The following is a 13,106-nucleotide window of genomic DNA, read 5'->3' on the forward strand; positions in this document are numbered from 1 at the left end:
TTCACTGGTAGGAGGCTAGACCTAATCTTAGTCTCAAGACCATTCACCATCTGTCTGATCTCCACAAGCTGCTCACGATCACAGGTAAACTCTTAAACCACCTCATTGGATCATCCCGAAATCCAAGAAATCTCAGTTTTATCAAGTATTAGGTCATGGCCGAGGACAATCAAAGGCCTTACTCAAGTCCATAAACATACCAATGACATTTTTGCCTTCATCCATGCTATCCACTATGTGTTCTACCATGTCAACAAGAGCTGTCTGAGTTGATTTTCTTGTGAAGGAAGCCATGTTGACTCGTTGTCAAGATATTGTTTGTTGTTAAGGTGCTCAAAGATTCTTATCAGGACAATTTTTTCTATAATCTTTTGAAAATGTTGAACATGAGCGATATCGGCCTATAATTTTCAACACTGTGTTTGCTTCCGTTCTTATGCAGTGGAATGACTTTGGCGAATTTCATTTTCTTGGGAAACTCTCCACTTTGTAGGGACAGATTGGTAACATGTACTAGTGGGAGAAGCAACTCACTTTTACAGACCTTTACAATGCTTGATGATATCTCATCTAAACCAGCAGATGGTTTTACTTTCAGGCTATTTAGGACATCGCTTAGTTCTTTTGGAGAAGTCGGCTTGAGTACTAAAAGTGGAGATTGGATGTAAAGAGGTGTGTTTTGAGTTGCGGGTGGATGGACCTCCAGGGGATCTCGAAGGACCTTTATTTAGTGTTTTTTCTGCTATGGTGGCAAAATGCTCATTAAAATAGTTAGATATTAAAGTCGGGTCTTCTACAATATTTCCAGAAATTTTTGAGATGATCCAGATTTCCTGCTGATTTTGTCTTTTTCAGGTGTCCTCTCATTGTTGATAGTGTTCCAAATGGCTTTGGATTTGTTTGTGGAGTTATTAATATGCTGAGCACTGAAGTTGCGTCTGATAGATTTCAGTTTGTTATCGTAGGTTCTTTTGTGCTGGGCAGCAGTTTGTTTGTCTTCTTCTTTTCCACTCATGATAAATTTTTCTTCAGCCTCAAGAAACTGTTGTTTGAGTGCTCTTGCTTCTGCATCACAGAGTGGTATAGTCTTAAAGTTGTTGTTTAATTCTCGATTTTTTTAGGGGACAAACCTTATCTAGAGCTGCTGTAATAATCGAAAGAAAATTATTGTAAGCTTCGTTGGCATCTTCTGTTTTGAATACAGTTGTCCCAATTTTCTTCCGCCAGGCAGTGTTTTAGGTTTGTTTGAGGCTACGATTATTGAGATGTTGTCTGACTGACGATGATGAAGTTTTCTTTCTAACTGGAAGGTTTAGTTTGCATAATTTGCCAGTATGGTCAGAAATGCCAGTGTTGAGAATCTCCACATCCATGTTCTGAATATTTCCACTGTCAACACATACGGCGTCAATTGAAGAGCGTGTATTCTGCGTGACTCTTGTTGGTGGTAGGGGTAACCTTTCCATGTTTGTATGAAAGTAAAAGCTCATTCAGCAGACTGCCTTCAGGAGTTTGCTTCAACAAGTCGATGTTAATATCACCAATCATCACCTTTATGCAGTTTTGAGATGGGAGTGTATCTAGCACATTCGTGATGACTTGAAGGGCTTGCGTGATAGCTTGGTTGCTGTTGGTGGGGGGTCTATATATTCCCAGTATGAATACACTGAATTTTTTTAGTAAGTTGGACTGTAACTGCAGACATTTCACATACCAAAGGGATGCTGTGATGTTCAATGTTTATTCCATGTATTTCGCTATCCAATATATATATATCGTATGGGGGACAAAGGCAGCCTTACAATTATTAAAAAGTACGTAAGAACAAAGTTCTTGAGTCATAAATTAAAAATAATATTAAAATCTCCCGTCACAAAGCTAAATCCAAATTACTGAGCCAGTTTAGAGGACCCATCCTCTAAACCACTCAGACCAGCCAGACCACCAGAAAACAATCGCAAAGGGCAGTTGTTTTTACAATGTGCTCAATTGTCCTGAGAGTTTGCGCCACAATCACACGCTATCCAATGTTTTGTGCTTAAAGATGGCTACTCAACCCTTTATATTGTCCTCCCTGCAAAAAGAAGAAACCAACTCATAGTTGATTAAACGAGTGTTACACATTTTGGTCAAAGTTTTGGCCGTGCTCTGTAATTACAACTACATGGGGATTCAGAGAATAGAGAAGGTGATTGAAGCGGTCTATTTTGTTACTTATTCGGTCAGCATTTTGGTGGAAGATGACCAAGGATTTTGTGGTTTGGGAGTCTGATCTGATCCCAACCTCACAGTTGTTATGATGATCCATTGTCCACTTGTTCTGCCCATTTCCGGAGTAGAAGACTTTGGTTGTTGGAATATCCCTGGAAGGATATGTCACTTTCTTCCGCCCCTTCTTCTTGTAACTCATTTCTAAAAAAGAAGTTTGGTCTGAACACCTGACTGCCTCCTCCCGTTGTTCTCGGCTGCAATTCAATTGTCCTTTGGCTAGTTTCCCCCTGTCCGATGGTCAAAACTGAATGGTCCCCTGTCATCTAACTGTCAAAAAGATGTAATTTAGATGGTCCTACTCAAGGAACAATATATTATGTTTAAAACTTTAAATTCATTTTAGGTGCGGGTCTTGGAAAAACTCAAAATGGTATTAAGAGTGCAATAAAACCAAAATTGAAGTTTGATAAGGCTGGAATGGGATATGACCACAGCATGGAATTTACTGATCATTGGTGGGAAAATATATACAACAATGCTTTGAGTGCCACAACCATACAAGACGTAAGTGTAATATCGCTCAGTAGTTGTAAGCTGTAAAGCTAGAACCAGTAATTGACTTTCTTGGGAGCTGCGAGTGTGGGGAGTGCCTGCATGTGTCAATCCCTACGCTTTTTGACAGCACCGACCACCCCTCAAGAGCCCCTAGAGTCTATAATAACATTAATTGACTAGCCATTTATTAAGTTTAGTTTTAAAACTGGTTGTATTGCCTAAGTTATTCAGGGACTGAGAGATCTTTTCAAAAAAACTTCCTATATATATATATACTGTATATATAAAACTTGTTTGGTTTCGTACAATTTTTTACAGAAAACGTATTTCTTTACTGAATGCTATAATTAATTATGTTGCGTGATATTTGATTCTAATAGACTATTGTTGAGATTATAAAAAATGGTTTTTTGATATATAAAATGATGGAACATGGAGGAGTTTGTTTAATCATAAAGCATTTCTGCATGATTCTCTATGCTTTAAATGTTCAATATACCTACTTGCTCTTTTTTGTGAAATGAGGATTCTTTGTAAATTTTTTTGAAGAGGAACCTCATAGTATGATTGAATATATAATGTGTGAATAGAAGAAAGCGTAATAACAATGTAATTTTTTGATAATTTTGTTGAAATTATCAACCTGTTTCTTCCAGTTCAGAAGAGAATCTACTTTAATACCCAGAAATGTAGTATCATTTACTTTTTCTTTTTCAGTATCACCCAGAATTATATTAAGTAAGAGATTTGTTTTTTTAACTTAAAATTTATATATTTGGTCTTTGAAGGATTTACTATCATATTAATATTTTAGAAATAACTAAAAATCTAATTGACCAAGATATATAGATATATATATATATATATATATATATATATATATATATATATATATGTATATCTCAATTTCTAACAATGAGGGAGACCTATTAATATTTATTATAGTTGTAGCATGTTTAGTAATGTCGTTAACAAAGACAAGGAACAAGAGAGGGCCCAGGAAGGAACCCTAAGGGACTCCAGCCTTTATATTGTCGATATCGGAATAAAACTCTGAGGTAACTTTTGTGATTTATCTGTACAAACTGACATCTGTTATGTGCATAATTTGCAAACCAATCCAAACACCATCTGTGTATACCAATTTTGAAAAGTTTTCTTTTTAAAATATCAAAATTAACAAGATTAAATGCTTTGCTAAGATAAAGAAACACGCAACAACTTTCTCTTAAAGTCTTAAGCATCAATTATATTTTCAACAAATTATATTAATGCTGATTAGTTGATTTATTAGGGCTGAAGCCAAATTGTTTGGGATTTAATTTTTTTAGTTTCTGAAATGTTTAAAGTTTGGTTGTAGACTACTCTTTCTATAATTTTTTAAAAAGAAGGCAAAATAGATATTGGGTGATATAGCTATCCATAAATATTTGCTTCCTGTAGGGAGCGGTTGGCAATGTGAGTAATAGGCTTTACAATTTCATCTGCACACTCCTTAACCACTAAAAGTAATTTTTTATTTGTCTACTTTTATGCACGCTGAACTTTAAGTTAGATTTGTACATAAAGAACAGATCACCAAGAGTGTGTCTTAATATTTTTGTTAGGCTACACTAATGATAGAAAATGTATACAAATCTTTCAGGGTGAAGAACAAAACTCTCCAGGAATACATCAGAGAAAGAAAACAGAAAAAAAGAAGAGGATTGGTTCAGACAACTTGTACGAGGCTTGTGAAGGCCGAACTGCTCACAAGTAAGCATAAATTTTTTGTGCTTTGTTACAAAACTTTTCAAGGTGTTTGTAAATATTATTATGCCCTTAAGTACATGTTTTTCAGTTAAAAGTATAGATAGCATATGTAACATACACAATGGAGTTGGATTTATACAAATGTTTATGCAACCAGCTCAAATATGGCTTCAATTATAGCATAAAAATAAGACCAAAACATTAGATGTACCCCTTTAGCTGGTCTGATCTGTGGCCAAGAAGTGATAGCAAAAAATATCAAACATTCTTACCACAGTTATCAACATTTGTGTTTAATGGCAAAATAGCTTTCATGTCTAATATATACAGGATTGGTTGAAAAAACTCCCTATTATTATTTGGTAATAAGTTTTTATTTTTTACATTTATCAGTCAAAAAAATATTTTTAATTATAGTATAAGTATTTTATAGTTTGACAGTTCACCAGTTTGTTTTACACTTATCGTAAACCTGTCAAAAGTTTGTGTAATAAAGATCATTTATCTGCAAAGTATTTATTGATAATTAACAATGAGAAGTTTCAGATAAATGAACAATCTCAAAATTCAATATTTAAGCGTTGTATTTTGTTACCAGTTTTACAAACTTCTTTAATATTTGCTATAAACTTCTACAAAGAGTCTTAACCTTTTGGCCATTGTAGACGAGTATACTCGCAAGCAGAGCACGTGCCTTCATCGCTGTCAAGTGTTCTCGCACCACGCTATTGGCGCTCTGGTGAAGTCACATGAGCTATTCACGCCAATCAGCTGTCTGGTGTGTGTTCTAATTGGCCAAGAGTCGGAGCGAGATCTTGTGTGGCGTGGATGGGGATTGGTGGTGGGGGGGTTAAGCGGGAAAAAATGAGACACGAATCCTGCTACATGTGTGAGAATAGCAACGTCGCTTTATATGGTGTTCCATGTATTTCAGAACACCGCGAACTAAAAATCTTCTGGTATTGTATTCTAAAATTGTCCTATAGTAAAACAACTGTGGGATAAACTGTTTTATTTGTATCCTAATCAAAATTAGCCGATACACTTTCAAAGTTTCTTTTTAAGAATGAAATCTAAATACACTGGAAAATAATTAACATAAGCAAGAAATAGTTTTCTACAACATGTACGGTTACCAAAGGTGAATGAAACGACTGCGGTGCCCTGGCTGACACCACACCGTCTAAGTTTAGTTGAGAAAAACTCAGCACAGCTGGCTCGCCCGGCTGTACAATCTACAGCGGTAAAAGGGTTAAGGTACATTCGACAATGTCTGGAAGTTTTTTGTGTAAATCAACATAGTTTTAAATAACCAATGAAAAAATGTATATATGTATGTTAGGTATTAATATTTTATGTACAATTTTACATAAAGCAAGCATACATAAAATAAACTTTTTAACATTACAGATTAAGCTATCTTTTCAATCTCAACCTTGGAATTTGCAAGAATTGATAATTCTTGGTGTTTTACAGGGGTGCGAGGCATGGTCTACAGCTTAGTGCCAAACTGCACAGGCTAGAACAACAAGAGAAAATGCTGCTTCAGAGAAATAACAATAGTTTTATGGAAGATTCTGCTTGTCAGGTTGTAGATAAATCTGAAGCTGAGAAAAGTGAAAAAGAATCGCATCTCTCTGAACAAAGTTTAAGTGAAGGCCATCTTTCTTCAGATAGAGGATATGACTATTCAAATGATGTTAAAACTAGAAAATCTGAACAGAAAACTAAAAAATGCAAAAAGAAGCGTTTCAAAGATTCTAAATGACATAGAATATCTTTACAATAAATTTGTATATACCGAAAATACAATAAATTGCATCAATATTAATACAGATTATCAATTATTTTTTGACCCAATTGCATAAGATGATCTAATTAAACACAAATGAATACAATACTTTCTGGATTCAAAATATTTCTTTTTAAATACGATATATCAGATTGGACCTCTTTTTTCATCCAACGATGCAATTTCTTGCAGAATTTCAGTCCAATAAATGAGTCTTTGGTTAAAGAATGAAAAATTTGTATGATTGCTGTCGTAGTGTAAAATATTCAACAGATTCTATGCTGTTTGTACATTCAGCACCAGTTGAGTACTAATTGTAAAGGATGGCCTGTGCAAGGAACAAAGTGAGCAAGTAAGCTATTAGTTCTGTCTTATAGCAACCTGACATGTTAACAGCATTATCATACTTTGTCCTCCACAGTCAATAATGTTTCAATCTAAAGTTACAAGAGTGGAAACCGCAACCTTTTCCATATCCTTGGTACCCACATTTTGTAATGTGTTTGTTAAGTGATCCATCAAACTCACCTATACAATAATAAATATCAATTAATCCACACTGTATACATGGGGAGTTGAGGAAACAATAATGGACAAATATTCTGTCACCTTATGTGCCACAATTTTAGTTTTTACATGATAGTTATAAAATGAAAATAAAATATTGCGGAAGCTATATAGAAGACACTGCTATACTTTTTTTTTTCCAAAGCGAACTACATGGTCAGCCATAAACAGATAATATTTACCCAAAAGCTTCATTCAACAACATAACTTTCCACAAAAAAAAGGGAGGTCCTAGAGAGGTTAAATTTAATAATTTTTGTGATAAAAATATTTGTTCCGTAACAAACACGACACCTATCTTCCTAACAGCTGTAAATAGTTTTAGTACAAGTACTTGATATGAGTGAAAAGTAGGGTGGGAGTTGTAACATGTACAATTACACAGCAGGGTCTGTGTTTGCAGCCAACTCACATATTTTACAAGGAGGAAGTAGATTATGGATTTTTAACTTTATGTGTTAAAGGTACAGAATGTTTAAAAAATGTGGACCAACATTTTTAGAAGTATGTAAAAAGATTTTATTAGCCAGAAACAAAACCTTGTACTTCAACCTTCAACCAAAAACATGTACTCATCACCTACTTAGTAAAGTGCATGAAACTATGTTCCTATCCAATTTAGCGATGTATGATGTATAATAATTCCCCTAATTTTATATCAGTGACAGTCAGCTGGGGAATACTTCCGAATCAGATCCTAGCTATAATAAGATTTCTAGGCTTAATACATTGTTATACCAACCAATCATGCAATGAATAGTTGCTATAAATAATAATTCTAGAAATTTCTTTGATACTCATAAACTTACATTATGGTACGACACACGAACTTCCATAACGTTGTGGCAATGGTGTCACTTAAGTGGCCAGATTTATGTTTGTTCATAGGATTTGAGGAAGTAGTTTACACAAACATATCACTCCCAGGTCAGAGGATTGTATTATTTTTTCACACAGTTTCAGAAGGGAGGTGTCTTGAGCTCATTGAATACACCAACTTCAATTACACAGCAAAACATAGTTTGATGTTAATTGTCTGGTTTAGGATTTACTCAACTTCGAAACTGCGGGAAGGGACTGAAACTGTCACGCAGAATCACCAGTTGAAACTAATTTCCAATTCTCAGAAGAACATGAGAGAAGTAATGCTTGTAAAGCAGGGGCTTTTCTAAATCCATTAGATTAGTCATATTATTGAATGGTATCAACTCTCCTTATAGATATGATTGTAAAGTTATCGAGTTTTACAGAGTAGCCTATATTTCAATATTTCTTTTAATTTGGCGCCCTTCCTTAAATGATGGGCTATCCAGGGGAATGGGTTTAAAACCCACTGTTGAAACATTAATTCATTTTAAATCAATTCTCTGTGCTCAAAATTATTTATGGTTATTAATAATATGAGAATTATTTCAATCATTCTCAAGGATTTTATTGGTGAAGATAGACAGGAGAATACTTTCTTTCGCTATATTAAATATTGTTTATTAAACCATAATTCATTTAAACTACAAAGCATTCTAAATTGGCATTCAATAAAATAATTGTCCAATATTCCACATATTCAATCCTTCAATTGGTTACAGGACCACTTATCTTCCAAAAGATTTCTCAAGAAAGGTCTTCAAATAAATTAAATTAAAATTCAATTCTTCTTGATTGGAAATTAACTTTCTTATAAAATTCAAATAAAATAAAACATTTCTAAATTTAATTCAAAATAAATCAACTTATTCTCTATTATAATGAAACTAAATCAATATTAAATTAAAACTTAATTCAAAAATTCTTCATGCCACGTATTCTACTTCCTGTTACAGTTGGCACAGATTCCAAGTTAAACTAATCATTCTATATTTTTCAAAAATTATTTACTTCAAATCTTGAAATTGTAATGAATTATAATCTTGGAATTATTCTGACAGTTGTATTAAAAGTATTATAGTATTAGTAATAGTATTAAAATTGTAAATTATACTTCAACAAAATCTTGCTTTAACTTGTAATACCTTGCAATCTTCGTTAATAATTCAGTTAAGTTCCAAATTTCTGTTATCTAATTGTATTAAAGAAATACTATATTCCCTGTAAAAAAAACCTAATTAATTGACAATAATTTCCCCTCAAAAATTTCTAGTTACGCAAAATTCCATACAGAACGGTTTTTGGACACATGAAAATGAAATGCAAACAAATACCACGCTAAAGATTGAAAATGCGCAAAAATCGTGAGTCAGAGCTTTAAACCCTTCACTAGCCTAAATGACCTCATAACCGAAGCTCCTCATTGGCCTCTGACCATCCAATCATAACGATGAAAAAATTGTCAACTGTTCTACCCTATTGTAATCAGTTATCATAGTCGACTTACAGAGAATCAGCTGCCTTTCTGTACCATTACCTACCTTCACGGATCCTTTCTTGAGAAATTTCATTTTTAATTTACCTATGCATTATAACAATTCTACTTATATTAAAAAAAATTTAACATATTTCCTCCTGGAATTATTTTTTAATTTTTTTAATGTAGCAAATGCTACAATCTTGTTTTTGCTTTTTGAATTTGGTCCTTTTTCCACTTGAAAATTGTCTACATAGATTATAATTAGACCTTTGCCCTGTAAAGGCTTAATTCCTTCTAAATAAGCAATTCTTTTATCATGTATTTCTTGTTTTTATATTAAAATGTTTTCTTTTTTTCTTCATTTAAATCCAAGATTTCTTTTTCCTCCAAAGTTCATTTAAAAGTAGATTAACTGTTGGTATGCAGTGTTTCTCTAAATTAAAATTATAAACAGTCCTTTTTATGACACTTTTGTCCAATCTGGTTATAAGCTTTCCCACAAAGTTCCTTTTATTCGAGGTTGAAGATTGTTTATATCACTATTACTCTTTATTTAATTCTCTGTAGATTTTTGTGACAACGTTTTTGCATACACCAAAGGCTGCTACAATTCTTTTGCGTACTTCCGATATAGGAAGAATCACTTTATCAACAGCTTCGCGCTTCATAAATCAGTACAATACATTTGAAATAATTTCATGATTCCGGCTATGAATAACGTGTCCATTTAATATTGACTGAAGTCTGTTTTCCATTGTTGAAGCCTAGCAAACTAAAAGTAATGTACACCTATACTACTACACTAATACTATCACCGATGGGAAGGATGAATCGACTGGATGAATAAAAATTGGAAGTTATTGTTAGTAAACTGTTTGATAAGTTGAAACACAGAAATAAACAAGCTAAATTTTAATATAACTACCGTTATTGTAGTTGTAATAGTGGTCAACTTTCAAACTTGGATATCTGTTCTTTTTGATTCGAGAATAGATATCAAGATTTAGCTTTGTTCTTGATTTTTGGTTGAAATTTAATTCAGAAGATTTCAATTATCCCTGAGTAAGCTTTCCCTGGCGATTGGTAGTAGAGTTGTTTTACTGTGAATGTTATAAACTCTGACCCTTTGCCCTCTTTTTATTAGTTCATAAGTATTATATTTAACTATTTTAAGACCTAGTACTTCAAAATCTTTCCCTGGAAACCCTCCCCTGCTAGTATGGGAGGGTTCCATGCCCTCGAATATCTGGTGTTTTGGACTCCCCCAGAGAGATTTCTGTGTGTGCCACTGACTATCACAATGTAACCAACATAAATCCAATACTATATCACTCAACGAGTAAACCATGACTGCACATCATTGACTGACCGATGTCTATGAGACAACTGAATATATCAGTTCTTGTCCCTTGGGTCACGGGAAATACCGAAGGGATAAACTCCAAGGGAAAACCCAGCATTCTTTAACATAGGCCTCTCTTTCAATGCTGCCTGGTTATCTGTGAAAATTTTAATCGCCCTTCTCCTGTACCGCAGACGCAAATTCTCACGAACACACCCCGTATTGGCTGTGACTTCTGCCTGAAAGACTGGGATAAGGAACCACCATCCCTACACGGTCTCCTCCCACTATTCCGGCGTCTGTGCCACTTTTTTAGAGCCGTTTGTAAACCATTGCAGCTCCTCTTCCCTCCGATGAAGCATCCGTAGTAGGTATAACAATCATGAACCTTTCCAGTAAACCCCCACAGTTGGGGACCTTATCAAGGATTACGCCCAGGTACTTGACCACGGACTTTTACTGAATGGAAGAGCCTCTCAATAAGAATGGACCAATACCCTCCAACTGATGCATTCTTGTAGAGGCAACCACGGCAGCTTTGGTGGAGTTGACCCTAAGGCTTATACCATCACAACAGTTCCCCACCATTTTATGAACAGCATTAGTCAGTTCCATTACAGTTGTGTTGAACTACCGCTCACAAGAATCACAATGTCATCGGCGTATCCCTGTGAAAAGACACCACTGCTGTTCAAAGACACGAGCAGATTGTCTGCAACTAGGTTCTACAGAAGGTCCTTGCACTAATGCTTGCTTCCATAAGAGTGCTGGTAACCACCTAGTGTGTGAGCAAGGCCCTTATCCAGTTACATATTTGACCAACAATACCACGTCTCGAAACTACATTGACAATCGCCTGAATGCTTGTATTGTCAAAAGCTCCTTCGATGTCCAGAAAGACATTTAAGGCTACTTCTTTCGCCACTTGCGCCTTCTCAATCCTGCATACAAAATGATGCAGGGTTGAGTCGCATGGTCTTCTTGGAGTGTAAGCATGCTGATTTGGATGTAGAGGGCACTCCAAGATAGATACATCTGAAACAAACCTATCAATCATCTTCTGGGTTTTAAGAAGGAAAAAGGACAGACATATTGGTCTAAAGCATTTAGGTCCATCCAGGCTAGACCTCCCCTGCTTCAAGAGTATAAACATTCCCCCAGATACCGACAGGACAGAGGAATATACCTGAGGGCCTGAACAGCCTGCATAGCAGAGGAAGGACAATTTCCTACCCCCGCTACAAGCAAACCGATCTCACGCCGTCTCCCTCAGGAGCTTTATATGGAGTAAACAAATAAATCGCCTACTCAATCCTTTTGAAGTTAGATTGTCGTCTGATTTCTTCAGCTGCACTGTATTGTGAATCCGATTCCTGATATACCATCATATTCTAATTGTACCCTTAGGTTTCCTTGTATGCCACCCAGTCTATGTTTCCCGGATTCCTATACTGAACTTTTTCAAATTCCAGATCTTCGATGTTAAAGCCGATGTGAGCATGATTAAAATAGTGAGGGCTCGTCAGACACTTGCCAGTTAGGTATCCGATTAATGATACCTCCCGTCATCAATGTCATATATATCACCTCTCTTCGCGTTCGCGTGATAAACGTACGAACATTACCTACATTTAAAATCTAGACTGCAGGGATATATATATATATATATATATATATATATATATATATCCAGAAGCGACTTACCTCTGCTGTTTGCGTTTGGTGTTGTTCCACGCCTCATTATGGGATACAGTCATTCACCAACTCCACGCCGCTCCTCTCAACATGAACTACTAAGGCTGCCATATCTCTGGATGGCGTTGAATCCACATCATCGTACGTGAGATTTGATTATGTAATCAACATGGCTTGTCCCGTACCAGCCCTAATCAGCCTGACTGGGAAGAGATCCCTGAAACAAACTTCCAGAACAGGAATGCTACTCACCTTGTTGCTTACAACAATACAAGCTCTGACATTATTAACATGGGCGCTAACAATTTTTACCCCTGTCATGAAAGCCCTGATATTCTACTCTTAAAAATCTTGAGTTTCTCTATCAGGAACGTGAAATTCTTCCGCCAAAAAGCGTCTGAAGAACACAGCTGTAGTAGCTTTACTGTGCTGCAGATTGATCACAAGTACCTGGATTCCCATGATCAGTTACCACATCTCGCGTCCTCATCTGGTCTGTTTGACCTCTACATCAACACCACCAACTGCTGAAACTTCGTCGATTGTAATTAAGCGTGATGAACAGGCATAGACACCCAAAGCCAAACTGCCTGCTGTAACCTACCCATATTTGTGGGGTGTTTTATTTCATGATCCACAACAGGTCCCACGAGTACCGAGGAAGTAAAAGGTCCGCCCAGTGAGAGCCCCACATGACCAGGTAAGGCTATTTACGCTTGGGGGCGCCCAGCCTTCAAGGGCTCCGTTCACGAAACACTACCCCTGCGCCAAACATCCATGCAGGTCGCACAACTAGCGTTTATCCGTGCCCAATCATTGGTTGGATTCGATTCTTCCATCGATCTTGA

General features: G+C 35.7%; 1 protein-coding gene across 1 annotated transcript; it reads left to right on the plus strand.

Moving 5' to 3' along the window:
• Positions 1-2,590: 2,590 nt before the first annotated feature.
• On the plus strand, positions 2,591-6,349 carry LOC124368704 (G patch domain-containing protein 4). Its single transcript, XM_046826006.1, has 3 exons — positions 2,591-2,775; positions 4,412-4,521; positions 5,995-6,349. Exons 1-3 carry the CDS (start codon positions 2,689-2,691, stop codon positions 6,284-6,286), a joined length of 489 nt encoding a protein of 162 aa, XP_046681962.1. The 5' UTR covers positions 2,591-2,688; the 3' UTR covers positions 6,287-6,349.
• Positions 6,350-13,106: the final 6,757 nt, after the last annotated feature.

The sequence above is a fragment of the Homalodisca vitripennis genome, chromosome X (assembly GCF_021130785.1).
Source record: "Homalodisca vitripennis isolate AUS2020 chromosome X, UT_GWSS_2.1, whole genome shotgun sequence".
Lineage (NCBI taxonomy): Eukaryota > Metazoa > Arthropoda > Insecta > Hemiptera > Cicadellidae > Homalodisca > Homalodisca vitripennis.

Bases quoted from the DNA above. Each gene is read 5' to 3' on its own strand.
- LOC124368704 (XM_046826006.1), top strand. From the start codon at position 2,689: ATGGGATATGACCACAGCATGGAATTTACTGATCATTGGTGGGAAAAT. The intron at 2,776-4,411 runs GTAAGTGTAATA...CAAATCTTTCAG, and splicing joins GTGCCACAACCATACAAGAC to GGTGAAGAACAAAACTCTCC. The intron at 4,522-5,994 runs GTAAGCATAAAT...GGTGTTTTACAG, and splicing joins GAAGGCCGAACTGCTCACAA to GGGTGCGAGGCATGGTCTAC.